Source organism: Acanthopagrus latus, chromosome 8 (genome assembly GCF_904848185.1).
Source record: "Acanthopagrus latus isolate v.2019 chromosome 8, fAcaLat1.1, whole genome shotgun sequence".
Taxonomy (NCBI): domain Eukaryota; kingdom Metazoa; phylum Chordata; class Actinopteri; order Spariformes; family Sparidae; genus Acanthopagrus; species Acanthopagrus latus.
Genome location: NC_051046.1, coordinates 19,368,599 through 19,382,207, shown reverse-complemented (window position 1 = coordinate 19,382,207; position 13,609 = coordinate 19,368,599). Strand labels below are relative to the sequence as shown.

General features: G+C 40.5%; 2 protein-coding genes across 11 annotated transcripts in view; one reads left to right on the top strand and one right to left on the bottom strand.

Moving 5' to 3' along the window:
* Window positions 1-1,824, bottom strand: part of lrrk2 (leucine-rich repeat kinase 2) — a 30,960-nt gene extending 29,136 nt beyond the window's left edge. The window contains exons 1-2 of one of the 2 annotated variants that reach the window (XM_037107557.1): window positions 1,255-1,824; window positions 102-184 (exon numbers count right to left, since the gene is read on the bottom strand). In XM_037107557.1, coding sequence (XP_036963452.1) covers window positions 102-184; window positions 1,255-1,390 — 219 coding nt within the window. In that variant the 5' untranslated portion in view covers window positions 1,391-1,824. Of the gene's footprint in view, window positions 1-101; window positions 188-1,254 lie in introns of both variants that reach the window. The other variant, XM_037107556.1, reaches the window with a different exon arrangement.
* Window positions 1,825-2,835: 1,011 nt separating this feature from the next.
* On the top strand, window positions 2,836-12,557 carry LOC119024625 (proton myo-inositol cotransporter-like). Of its 9 annotated transcripts, none has more exons than XM_037107570.1 (12): window positions 2,836-2,966; window positions 4,548-5,023; window positions 5,543-5,702; window positions 6,365-6,573; window positions 6,677-6,785; window positions 6,939-7,102; window positions 7,385-7,499; window positions 8,501-8,626; window positions 8,904-9,022; window positions 9,446-9,598; window positions 10,472-10,644; window positions 11,703-12,557. In XM_037107570.1, the coding sequence occupies exons 2-12, from the start codon at window positions 4,576-4,578 to the stop codon at window positions 11,793-11,795; spliced, it is 1,869 nt and encodes a 622-aa protein (XP_036963465.1). In that variant the 5' UTR covers window positions 2,836-2,966; window positions 4,548-4,575; the 3' UTR covers window positions 11,796-12,557. The 9 variants fall into 9 exon arrangements, with proteins under 9 accessions (XP_036963465.1, XP_036963468.1, XP_036963467.1 ...); XM_037107573.1 differs by having other exon boundaries at window positions 2,838-2,966; window positions 4,551-5,023; XM_037107572.1 differs by having other exon boundaries at window positions 2,862-2,974.
* Window positions 12,558-13,609: the final 1,052 nt, after the last annotated feature.

The window sequence follows — 13,609 nt, the reverse complement described above, 5'->3', positions numbered from 1 at the left end:
GCAGTATACAGTATACTTTTTCTCTCTGTTTCAAGCAGACAAAGTTCAAGATTTCTTGTGAAAGGATAACTAAAGTACACAGTCGAAGGTTTATGAGGCACCTGCTGGACTCCTCGGCTGTGGATGTAGGATGACAGCACCACCATGAGGGGGGTGTGGGTGTCTTTGTCTTCAAACAGCTCAGCTGCTGCATCAAAGAACAACAGATGAGAAGACATGATGTGACAAGACAGCTTTGAAGAAAGGAACGCAATGTTTCACTGTCATTATCCATTTCTATTTTTAAATGTGTATAGCAAGGTTTGGAGAGCAGTCTAGTGCAGTCGAGCACTCAATCACACTGATGAGAAGACTTATGACACTAAAACAAGGAAGACTGACAAGCAGCAATTCGATTGTTTAAAAGACAGCATCCTGACACTTTCTGATTACATCTGTGTAAGGCCATGCCACAAAACTTTCACAATCTAAAGATGTCGATTTTATAATCTCATGAGACAAAGAAGAATGAAGCCGAGACTCAAATAAAACTAGTTTAACAATTAGTAATGATGAATTAATGCAATTAAAGCTTAAAACACAGACATTTTCACGTCTTCTTTATCTGCAGACTAATAACTTCTTTATGTGTTGAGTGTAGGGCACTAACAGTAAAATTAAAATGAGCAGAATATAAAATGTCCAAAAGGAAATTGGAAAGTCCCATAAAAGTACTGAAACTCTTTATCTGTGGATAGGAAACCCCATCAGACAGGTGAAACTTCCTTCCTGCCGGCCAAAGGGATCAGTAATTAAGTAATCAAGTATTCCCTTCAGCTTCTCCCTTCTGCTCTAATACATTTAAAAAGAAAATACTGTCCCATCATAATGTCCTTACTTTTGACATATGGTACAAATGTATGACCAGTTTATCATATATGATGAGATGTTGTGGATTAAACTTCTGCTCCAGTATAAAATCAGTCAACTGCAACATTCAAATGCTTCTTATGTGTTGATGCGTCAGAAACAATAACACTATACATCATTCAGCATTCAGATCTGGCACTTTCCCGCATACCTTGGTGGACACATTTAGTTATAAATACCCTATAAGCTGTCATTCATGGTGAGGAGTTGTAAGAGAGTATTTTAAGTCTTTCTTATAGTGAGCACTTCACCTACCACTGCTCCCAAGTCAAACAACATGGCCAGAGGAAATGGTGCCTGTTTATGAAGCATGATACACATGCAGGGGGAGAATGTGTTTCCTACCATTGTCGGTGTGGGCCAGGAAGAGCAAGTCCTGGATGATTTGAATCAGTGTGCACAGTTGTCTGTCCTCTTTCGGGGTTTTCAGCCTCACCAGGAGTTTCTTCAACCTTTCCTCAAGTTCTTCTCTGTTAACCATGGTCTTTGAAATACCGTTCCCCGGCTGACGGGCCGCCGTGCATTGAGGTCAATCAGCGGAGTCCCTCCGAACCGACGAAGGGCTTCAGGCGGCCGCACTGCTGGAGCATTGCTACAGCAGCATGGGGAGAAACGACTAAAAGCGCCACTATATCCACTCATAACATTACACAACGCTGCTGGATATTAGCCGTGTTACATAATGTTACACTAGCTACAGTACAGCGAAGCGGCTGTCACGATTGGGGAAGCTGTCAGTGTCGCAGGGTTTCGGTTCCGACCGTTGACATCACTGTCCGCGGCTAGCTTTCCTCGGCCGGATAAACATGTTCCTCTTTGTGGAGCTGGAGCCTCTCTCTCTCTCTCTCTCTCTTTCTCTGTGGGGTGAAAGCTCCTCACTGACAGGCGTGTTCCTCCTTCCTACAGTCGCATCATATGACTCTGGCGAGAAAAAAACTTCCCGTGTGTTAAAGAGGAAACTGGAAATTAGTCACCGCGCAGCAGCGGCAGCAGGAGCAGCAGCTCCGGTGTTGCAGTAAGATACGCTTGGCACTGATTTGCGCCGTATCTCGTTCAGAAAGCCGCTAATTGAAGTGTTCGTTTACGCATTCGCACACACACCCGGCGTGTGGAGCCTAAATCAAAACTTTTAACGATTTCTTAAGCGATACTCGCAAATACGGCATGCATGACTTCAAAAAAATCTCAACTTTTTCCGTCGGCTCTTCCTCGCCCACCATTGGATTTTTTTTGCACTGCGCATCTAGCACAACTAATACGGCATTTTCATTATCTCTGGCTGCTATTTCAACGCTAGTTACAACTTCTCATTCAGTATTAGTGATAAAAGTTATATTAGCATGTGTACAACTTGGTGACAGGGTCAGAATTAGTCCAATTTCTGTTTAATTATATAGCGAAAAATAACGACAGAAAGGTGTTTTCTTTATTGAATATATAAATATTAACATTTAATACATATTTGAAAATAATACCGATATGAGGAAATGAGGAAAATAGGTACATTCAAAGTGAATTCACCGTTCCTTGTATTATTTTTGCACTGAATGTCTGCTGGATTTGTCAAAAATGGAAATCGCAAACAAGCAGCACAAGCATTTGACTGAATATCAAATAAAAAGACAGCAGCTCATCAATCTTCTTTCAGGAAAAAAGAAGGGAATTAAGCCCTTTACGTCCCAAAGAAACCCCAGATTCCTAAATCATTGTTAAGTCTTCAAGGGGGATGAAAGAACAGCTGATGTGAAAGCATTTTTTTCCTCTAATATTTTCCTCGTAGTTTAGGCTTCTGTAGCCTGCAGCCTTAACAGCCACTTCGATCAAAGCAATTAGCCTACCTGCTATTTGATGAGGCTGATGTGGTAAAAACTGCTGTCTGCTTGGCGGAGATAAAGTCAAAGGACAGGTAAACTGGTCTGTACAATGTAAATGGGCGTGTCGCTGTTCTCCTGCTGCAGGATCATGTGAGTGAGCGATGATCCGAGCCATCAGACAAACTTCCCGTTTGTTGACGAGGACTCCGCCGCTGCAGCTGCTCCATTATACGCTCCTTGGAGGTATAGTTGTGAGTAATTTGCGCAAATAACATCTATTTCGGTACAGACATTGTGTGCGTGTGATGTTGACGTTTTATACCGTGAGTGAGGCTGTTCAGGGACAAACGAGAGGTTCGTGAGGAAAATGTGTGTGGGCAGAAACTAGATGACAGAGTATGAATGGGACTATTTGTGTCACTGTTCTTTCATTTATTCCTATAGTTAGGTAAAGGCTAGTTTTTAGTGTCGTTTAGTCTATATGAATATATTAAACCAGAACGCGTACTCCATTAGCCCATATTTTCAGATCAGATGCTTGCGTAATGAGATATGACTGACCCGCTGTGGACAGTACTGTGATCCAATCAGATTAGGTCCACATTTTAAAATGTACATTATTTCATTGTGAAAAGATAATGAAAACCCTCAAACAAAAACAAAGCGGAAGAAGAAGAAAAAAAACGTTTGATACATGACAATCTTGTTACGGAAATGTTAATGATGCTTGTTCAGTCAAGATATTTCCAATGGCCTGGGGCACATGATTATCCCATAATTGGCCCAAATTTCCTTTCACTACCACAGAAGACAGGGGTCAGCCATTAGATTAGGTTCAACTGTATTGTGCACAGTTACTGAAACAATGACATGTAGTTGAAGAGGTAACCATAGTGCAAAGTAATGCACGTGCTGTATGAATAAACAGAAGGAGAAAGATATGAATACATGAAAATATATAGAGTAAGAACAGTTACAACACCATATTATTATATGAATACATTAAGGTAGCTAGTACAGTATTAACAGAAAGATATGCAATGCAGGGATTAATAGTAATGCAGTTTGATAGTAAACAGCTTGAGATATGAGTGTATGCTCTAATGAACAGATATGTGCAGTATAGACAGTGGTGTAAATATGAATGCACTATAGGTCAGATAGTATGTATACAGTATGAACAGTAGTGTACATTTATATGGATATGTTAAAGTATAGCAATCAAATCATAAGTAGACTGGGGAGAAAAACAGTTCATATCTGGTGTTATTTATGTATACATTTGTTATATAACAATATGAAGGATTCAATAAAAAATAAAAATTGAAGCATGCTGTGACTATTCTAAGGTATGCCTCGCTCACTTGTCAGTAACGTGGCCGTTTGACAACTTTCTTTCTTCTTTTCCTTCCTTTTGCACCGACGGTGACGTCACGCAAACATGGACGCGTCCTGTGCAGAGTTGTAGCTGTCAGTGCCAAACTGTCTGGTACGAAGTCTGATTTAAGCCATTTTACTGCGGTCTTTAGGCAAATATCTGTCATGATATGACACTGAAATCTGCTGCGATGACAGAAACGTGTGCATAGTCAACCACAGGGACGTAATATGAGACGTTATCGTTAGCTATATTAGCAAGCAAATTAGCTCAAAGTTACACATCGACGTGTTGTCTTCTCCCCTGGGTCTACTTGTTCTCGCGTCTGCCATGATTTGAGGGTGTTTTTAACAACAAATGACAGTTCCTTATTAGTAAAGAAGTAAGAACAGAAGGTGCTTGTAAAGCCTGGCTTGAGCCTGACTCCTGGTGTCCCCTATGTCCAGCAGCCACGATGAATACAGCTTGAAGCACATGGGAAACCTTATGGGCAGCAGGAGACCGAAAGCACGGGATGATGGAGAGCAGAGTCTCATTGGACATCCATCGAGGGACTCTGCCACTGGTGGGGACCTCCTGGACCAAGATGCCCCGACAACGGGATTTGTCTATCTGTTGTCATTTTTCTCCGCCCTTGGAGGATTTCTCTTCGGGTATGACACTGGGGTGGTCTCCGGGGCTATGCTGCTCCTGAAGAAGGAGATGAACCTGAGCAACCTGTGGCAGGAGCTGCTGGTTTCCAGCACAGTTGGGGCTGCAGCCCTCTCTTCTCTAGGTGGGGGCTCCTTGAACGGGTGGCTGGGGCGCAGGATCTGCATCATCCTGGCCAGTTTCATCTTCACTGTCGGTGGCATCGTTTTGAGCGTAGCCCCTGACAAGGAGGTGCTTCTCGTGGGCAGAATCATTGTTGGTTTAGGCATAGGTGAGTTGATGTTCGAAGTAGGGAATCTGAGTATGTAGTACATGTTTATCTATATAGCTATTCAGATGAGACACTAAAGTGTGTTTATATTTTCTTAAATTGAATATTTTCTATCCAAACCTGGAAACTTTTTTTCTCCTTTTAGCTGTATTTTTTCATTGAGGTTAATCACGGCAGCTTTGCATATTGTGTTGAATGAAAAACCATCTCAGTTCTCAGTTTTCACTTTTTTACTTTTCGTCATGGAAATCAGACCAGAAGCCTCACCCTTTTTCTCAGCTCTGTAGATTAACATACCCAGTCATTTTAACCTAAGCTACAAGCAGATACAAAGTTCCTCGAAGCCACCTCTTACCTCATGTGACCTGACCTGCTTTTCCAGTACTGCTATTGGCTTGGGTTTGCCTTAAAGAAGGATAGGACTGTGGATTACGTAACAGAGCAGAATTAGAATTTGTCTTGACAATTGACTGACTGATTTCATGAAGTGTGTACATCAAAATGTTTTTCCCCCCTCAGGCATTGCCTCTATGACAGTTCCCGTATATATTGCTGAGGTTTCCCCCCCTCAACAGAGAGGTCAGCTGGTCACTATCAACTCCCTCTTCATCACCGGTGGCCAGCTCATTGCCAGTGTGATTGATGGAGCTTTCAGCTACATGAGTCACGACGGCTGGAGGTTTGCATTGGTTCTTCACTCTACACTTTTCCAGCTTTAGTTTGGTTTTGTTTAGTTTTACTTTATCCGTGGTCTCTGAGGGGAAAGGGACGAGGCGTCACTCATCCACTCAGTAGACAAACTGGAGTGAAAGTTCCTCATCCAACCAGTTCAGAGGCACTTCACCTACAGCGCTCATCAACAAAATGTCTACACAGGCTGTGTAGTTAAAACAGTAAATTAGCAGAGCAGTAAAAGTGCTTCAGTTACGGCTATTACACACAGTGCAAAATATCATGCAGCTTTTGTAGAAAGCTGATTTGATTGAAATAAGAGTTTATCTGTTACATTACACAGACGACTGAAGAAAGCTGCTGAAACTCGTCTTTGACACTCGATTGGTATATATGTCAGCTAACAGTTAAATTGTTGGTCAGAGCGCACTGACAAGAGTATTTTTTCAGTTGTGAGCAAGCAAAAGGTCTCAAGTGGATCTGGTTTTAACAAGATATAACTGATCCTAAAAAACGCGTCTTTGCTTCCCCAATCCATGACAATGCAGCTTGAAATCAACCCCCTCCAAGACATTTGAAAGTATTCAGACCCCCACTTTGTGAATCTCATTGATCAAGTGGTGGCATTTGTTCTCCCCTTCTCTCTTCTTCGTTCCCTCCATACCATAGGTACATGCTGGGTTTGTCCATCGTCCCAGCAGCGCTGCAGTTCATCGGCTTCTTCTTCCTGCCAGAGAGCCCCCGCTGGCTTATCCAAAAGGGCCGCAGCCAAGAGGCCCGTGAGGCTCTCAGCCGGATCAGAGGGGGCCAGAGCATTGACTCGGAGTATGACACCATCAAAACCAGCATCGAGGAAGAGGAGAAAGAGGCGGGTGGAGGTGAAAGATTTCTGTGAACAGCAGTGACTAAATGAGTTTTGCCTGTATGTAACAAAACCATGTTTGGTACAAACAATTGTTTTTATTCCTGCTTGCTGTGCAGGAGGTCTTGTTATTTTGAGGATCCTCCGTCACGGTCCGACTCGCAGGGCTCTCATCGTTGGCTGCGGCCTCCAGATGTTTCAGCAGCTGTCTGGGATAAACACAGTCATGTAGGTCCACTATTTATCTTGTAAAAGCTCCCACATAATTATCTTATCTCCCACCATTGTAAAAGCTCCTGACCTGTACAACTGGTAACAAAAAAAAGGGCAACATTCGTAAATTGATTTGGCTTTTGAGTGAGCCTCTGCTCTCTTATCTAGGTACTACAGTGCAACTATTCTGCAGATGGCGGGGGTGCGGGATGATAAACTGGCAATCTGGTTGGCTGCTGCAACTTCTGCCACCAACTTCATGTTCACCTTGGTTGGAGTCTGGCTTGTGGAGAGAGTGGGCCGCAGGAAGCTGACCCTGGGCAGTCTTATAGGTTTGTCCCTTGTTTGTCATTTTTAAAGGCAACCTGTGACTGACACTATTATTATATAGTAATAATATATATATATATATATATATATATATATATATATATATATATATATATATATATATATATATATATATATATATATATTTATTTATTTTTCTTTGTGCCGCGATGAGTTGATTAAATCACAATTAAAATATTTAAATATTATTCATCAATGTATGCAGACAACATTATTATTCTTCTTCGGAGCTTTATGTGGTGTGTTTATTTTCTATAATGCAGGTACTGGTCTGAGTCTTGCCTTGTTGGCAGTCGGGTTCTTGCTATCTGCCATGAATTCTCCGCCCGTCACCCTCCATCCAGTGGGATCACAGAACTCAACCTGCAACCTATATTCGTAAGAGAACACACCATTTTAATCCTTTCCATAATTTCCATTTTGAGATGTCTGTTTAAATGTTTCTTATACATCCAGATAACAGGTTTATATATTCAATGTAATTTCATGGCAAGATATTGCTACTCCAGCATTGTCTTGGTCTGATTCTTAAATATTTCTCACTTAAACAACACATGTCAGATTTAGTTGTTCAGTCCCAGAAAAGTGAAAGATTCTTTCTAGTCTCGCAGTTATTGCATTACAAAAGTAGAAATGAAGTGTAAAAGAATCTGAAAGACCACTTTCCACACTGCCAGCAGCTACAGTCATGTTCCATGTTAAATACTGGACATGAGTCATTCTTTCTCAACAAGGATTGCACACCTCCTCATTACCATCACTTTCTTCACCTACAAGCAACCCAGAGCTAAATACATGAAGTCCTTTTCGAGGGGCTGCTGTAAGGCATTCTAGGAAATGTAGGAAATTGCTAACAAGAAATATAACTAGGTTTTAACACTTGATGTCTGAAGAGTAGTAGTAAGTTCAAAATCATTCAATCAATCATCAATCATCAAATTTTTTGCTTCAATCAACTGTGAACTTACAATTTATAATGTAAGTAACAAGTGGCTCCTGGGTAAACTTTTGTAATTTTCCCCGTGGCAGTGTCCATTTGTATCTGTCTGTACATAGGTCCTGAATATCCTAAGGCTTTTCAAACTACACAAATGATCAAACACATAAACAGCACTCACATTTAGCTAAACATGACTCCTGGAGGTGTACCCATATTTGCTTGTTTGATAATTTGACCAACGATCCTTGCGAATAAAACCATTGTTCGTCCTGCATCTGTGAACATTGTTTTTAAAGCTTCACTATCCTTGTGTTATCAGAGGCTTGTGACACTGGTATGTGTGCCTGTTTATTGCTTAGTAAACAGTGTGACCGCCCTGTGTGTTTGGACGGGGATGTATTAGTATATGAGAAGTTTAACTTTCCACTCTGTCCTCCAGGACCTGTGAATTCTGCATGTTGGATCCGGCATGTGGATTTTGCTATCGTGACAATGGCACCACGGTGTACAACGCCTCCTGTGTTCCTGTCAATCAGAAGTCCACAGATCACGCCTCCTGGGGAAGGTTAGACTCTCATTATCTGTGTGAGAGAGACAGTGAGAGATAGTTGAGGTTCAAAACATGTGTGTCACGGTACAAACTCACAAACACCCAGTTCATGTGGGTCATTACAAGCTCATCAACATATGCTTGCCACTTTAAAATCTGCTCACAGTTAAAGCACCTTTGATCTGCTCTGCAGTAAGATTGCCTTTGCTGGATTTGAATTGAAAAAGGTCAGTAGGCAAAACCTTTAGAGAAATCTTGTCATTGATTTCTTGCAACATTTTTTTTCATGCAGGTGTTCAAACCAGACAGAGGCAACTGACAGCCTGTTCTGGGCCTATAACTACTGTCCAACAGCCTACTCCTGGATCGTCCTCATGGGCCTCCTCCTCTACCTTGCATGCTTTGCTCCAGGTCTGAAACTTCTTTCTCAGTGTCTTTCAAGCATCTCAGATCTAACAGTCGTCCAGCAAATTAAAAAAAAAAAGTCATTTCTATTCTTAATATCTTCCAAACCATCTCTGATAGCTATCGGATTAAGCTAGATTCCATATCTAAAAAAGATTGTATTTGCTTTAAAGTAATCATATTTATGCAATACATTTACGAGACATTTCCCGTGCTGTGACACAAATCATTTTGGCTGATGCACAAAAAGTTAGCAAATAAATGGAATCCTTTCGTGTGTTTTAACATGGCAAAACATCTCCCTGCTAACAAACACCTAAGCCAACAATTGTTATGTTTACGATCACAAAGAATGACAAATACACAATATATTGCCACGTAGCTCAAATATTATGTATGTGAATATTAAAGAGCACCTCTGTGTGTTAGGTATGGGCCCCATGCCTTGGACAGTGAACTCAGAGATCTACCCGTTATGGGCCCGCAGCACCGGCAATGCCTGTTCAGCCGGGGTCAACTGGATCTTCAACGTCCTGGTGTCTCTGACATTTCTTCACGTTGCTGAGTTTCTGACCTATTACGGTAAGACTCCATCAGGTGGTCTGATGATGGTTAATACATCGTCATACCATGAACTGCTTTTACATGTAAGGTGAGACCTTCTATCACAAAAATGTCTCATCTGTGATCATTGCTTTGCTCTTGGATGGTGTTTTTGAAGGATTTTAACTGTTTGCCAGGTAAGAAACAAATCAAACTAGGGAATCATTTTCCGATGTAGGTCTTTCTCAATTTGGTCCACGTTTACAGAGTAGAAGGTGTAGTTGAAAATGCTTAAGAGGAAATGTATTGTTCCCATTTCGTAATTTACTATAGAGTAAACAATTCTGTGCTGGTCACAGCTCAGCTTGTGAGTCACGTCCAGAATGCCCTGGTTAATTAGTTCACTTTGTACTGATTTATTCCTGTTCTGCTGTCTGATATGTGTCTATTGTTAATAGAAATGTAAGAATGTGTTGTCAGTGAAAGCATTTCCCTGCAGCTTTTTCTTTAGTCTTGCCCAGAAATGTTGTTTTTACTCTTTATATATCCAGGCGTGGTCGCCATAAACAACAATTTGTTTATAGCAACAGCGGCGAGGGAGAAGAGATGGACTTAAACTGAGTTTTGATTACAAGCAGCGTGAGGCCAAACAAACAATGTACATTCAGTGTAAAAAAATATGTTTTTTAAATGAAATCCATTCATTTGTCACAGACTGTTGGAATCATCTCGCTGTGTATTGAGGTGACTGTGAGGTCTACAGTTAAAGACAAAGCAGCAATAAATGCTCGTCCGTTAACTACCATTCAATATCAGAATCAGAGACATATCATTTATAAACAAACAGAAAATATGTTTAACAGTAGCAGCCATAATTCAGAATGTAAATGTACATGTAAATCTCTCTACCAGGGGCGTTCTTCATGTACACCGGCCTGGTGGTGTTGGCCCTCCTATTCGTCCAGGGCTGCCTCCCAGAGACTCAGGGACTGCAGCTGGAGGAAATCGAGAACCTATTCACTGGTCAGCTCTGCTCCTGCGGAGTCTCCTCACCAAGTGACAATCGCCACATCCACTACATCCGGGTAAAAGGCAACAACCGCCTCCTCTCTGAAAGCGATGCCTCAGATGTAGAGTAGGCTGGGAAGATTTTCTCTCTCCACTCTGTCCTTGGGTTTGCTGATGTTGGGAGGAAAGTTGATCATGACGCCCTCTGGTGGCTGCAATCAGACATAAACAAAAAAATTCTACTGCTGTTCAGTGAGTCAATTCAAATGGGCTCTTTCTTCTCGCTCAGATGATTCTTTCGGCAGTCTTCTGTGTTTTTGTTTGTCTGCCTTTATCTCAGCTGGGACTTGGTCAACTTTTCTTTTTTTTTTTTTGGAGCAGTCCTCTTGTTTCACATCATTCCCCATGTCTTGACTTGGGTAAACACGGTTCATGGGAACAGTGTTTCTGGAGTAATCAATATTCCAGGAAAGCTATAGAATGTCAAAATAATATGAAACTGAAACTGAAACTAATGGTGGTATGCTTCCATGGAATTTTCTTATTCAACAAATTGATCATCTGTGTCTTACTGATATCAAAGATGAACTCTGGGGAATGATTTTTGTTTTCCCAGCAAGTAGCATTTTAGTTAAATGTCGCCGTTTTTTCCAGTGAGTTCAGGAACCAAGTGACCTGGCTGTGAATAATTCTATTAGACAATGTAAAGAAATCTTTACAGGTGTCAGTGTCTACACTCAGACTTTTGATATTCCAGCAAGAAGTTGTTTGTATGTGAGCCTTAATTATTTGAAGTTTTAAATGTATTAAGATTTTAGATCCACAACATGGACTTTTTCAAATAATTTACTATTCTCTATACTCATTGATTTATTTGGCTTATTTAGACTTCTGCATATCTGCACAATCTTTAAAATCAGTAGTTTAATTCCTGTCTAAAAACTACTAACATGGGTTTAATCTCTTAGTCGGTGCTGGTGTCAAACAAAACAGTTGATTGTGGGTTGCTGCTATTACATGTACAGTGGGAGAGATTGCACTTTAAAAACCAAACTGGTGTCTTGCCTTTTGAAAGAACAAGATGTTTATAATGTCAGGTTGCTAGAACAAGTTGCTCAAGCCTTTGATTTTCTAGCAAGGATCGGAGTTCAGCCCAGCACAGTACGGAGCAGTGGATTCAGACAACGCCATAGCCTATATCACTGTAAGTACGGTATCAAGGTGTTAAGTGTGCTAGTAACTTTTCTGCTATGAGACAACACTGCTGAGTATTCTTAAAATTTGATGTATTTGTTTTTGCAGCTCAGATAATGGTGACCAAGTAGTCCAAAAGAGTTAACATCACATTTGTCCAGAAGGTCCTGTTTGCACTGTACAGGATTTCCTCAGAAGGTTTCCGGTGCAGTTGTCTTTTGTGAAATTGACATTCCTGTGCAAATAGATGATAGATGGAAATGTTGCCGTTAATGTTTTTTTGATGAACAATCTGAGCTTTAAAGAATGTTTAACCTGAAGAGTTTTCTGATGAGTGTATTTGGATATTACACAAAAACCTTAATCTTTATGGGAACAAACCTTTTTTTCAATATTTATAACTACATATTTTGTGGTTGCAGATCTGTCATTCTTTCACATCATGTCATATTTGTTGTGAAAACTCACGAGCAGTAGGAAAGTAGTGATAACATCCCGCCACTATTAATGTAAATCTTTTCGATTACCAGCATGTGCGAGACATTCAGAGAGGAAAATGATTTATCACTTTTGTATTGTAACACAGATATTGTAAGCCATTTTGTACAACCTTATTTATCCTCAGGGGAACGAAAGTGATGAGTGTACCGAGAGTGATGTCTGAAAAGTCAGCAGTTTATAGCCCATAAACCATTTGAATCATAACAGATGAGGTGTGTGCATTTTGCAACATGGTATACGCATTTTGTGTATGAAATGCTCATGCTGTAAATTAAATTACTTTCCGTTTCTCTCATATTCCATTCATCAATATGATATTTAGGAAATAAACACACGCGCATTTAAGACATGCGGTCAACCGTGACATTGTGTCTGTCAGTGCTTATCATTTATACTCTGGTTTTGTTTGACGCTTAACATTCAGGGAGCCAGAGGGTGTGCTGTAGATTTGTATATCTATCTAATGTATAAGTCCATGTCAGAGTACTGTTAGAGCGAAAAGCAATTAAACAACAAATAGCTCCTGTGTTAACGCTGTTGTAAGGAAATATTTAGAAGGGTTTAAAGGGCCATTTCATCCAAATTACAAAAACTGTGAGAGCTGATTTTATGATCAATTAACTTGCAATTAAAGTTCTGCCATTGTTTCCATGACAATAAAGTCATAAAGTAGTGGAAAATGCACTTTATGACAATCAAAACGCTCATTTTATCCAACACATAATGGGATGTGAGTTCACTTTGTTTACTATCATAAATGACAAATGAAAGAACTGGATCTGTATATTTGAGATGCTTGAATTAGCAAAAGCATCGCCTGTTAATTTTCACTTAACCCCTCTATGCTTAATTCTATAATAATTATAGCCCTAAAAAACAATTTTCTTTCCTACCTTTTGTGTTTTTCCTATGCAGATAGCATTCGGGGGCGGTTGAAATGACCTTGTCTGACATTTCTGCCAGCAAGTTTTCAGTCCAATTCGCCCAAATTATTTTGTAATCTGTATTTGCAAGAAAAAGCTTTACTCAAGCCGAGTTTGATGAATTTTGAGTGTGAACATGAAAGTTATTGATCTATTGATTCACACAGTGTAGGTCTGCAGTGAATGGGAGGAAAACTTTGTCATGGTTACACTGTTCAGGACAAATTTTCTGTGTTGAAATTGTTCTGTTCAGTGTCTCGTGAAACCAGTCAGCATGCAGTCTTTGGCTTGGCTTCACTATAATGTGCACTGACATGTGTTGAGTCATTAGTGAGCTTGTAGTTTGCCTGCCTTGCTGTGCTGGTAACTTGATAGGCTTGTAATGGGACCCCTGTATTGATGGTATTATCGCCCAGCAGGAAGT

Bases quoted from the DNA above. Each gene is read 5' to 3' on its own strand.
- LOC119024625 (XM_037107568.1), top strand. From the start codon at position 4,540: ATGTCCAGCAGCCACGATGAATACAGCTTGAAGCACATGGGAAACCTT. The intron at 6,574-6,676 runs GTGAAAGATTTC...CTTGCTGTGCAG, and splicing joins GGAGAAAGAGGCGGGTGGAG to GAGGTCTTGTTATTTTGAGG. The intron at 9,023-9,445 runs GTCTGAAACTTC...TCTGTGTGTTAG, and splicing joins CCTTGCATGCTTTGCTCCAG to GTATGGGCCCCATGCCTTGG.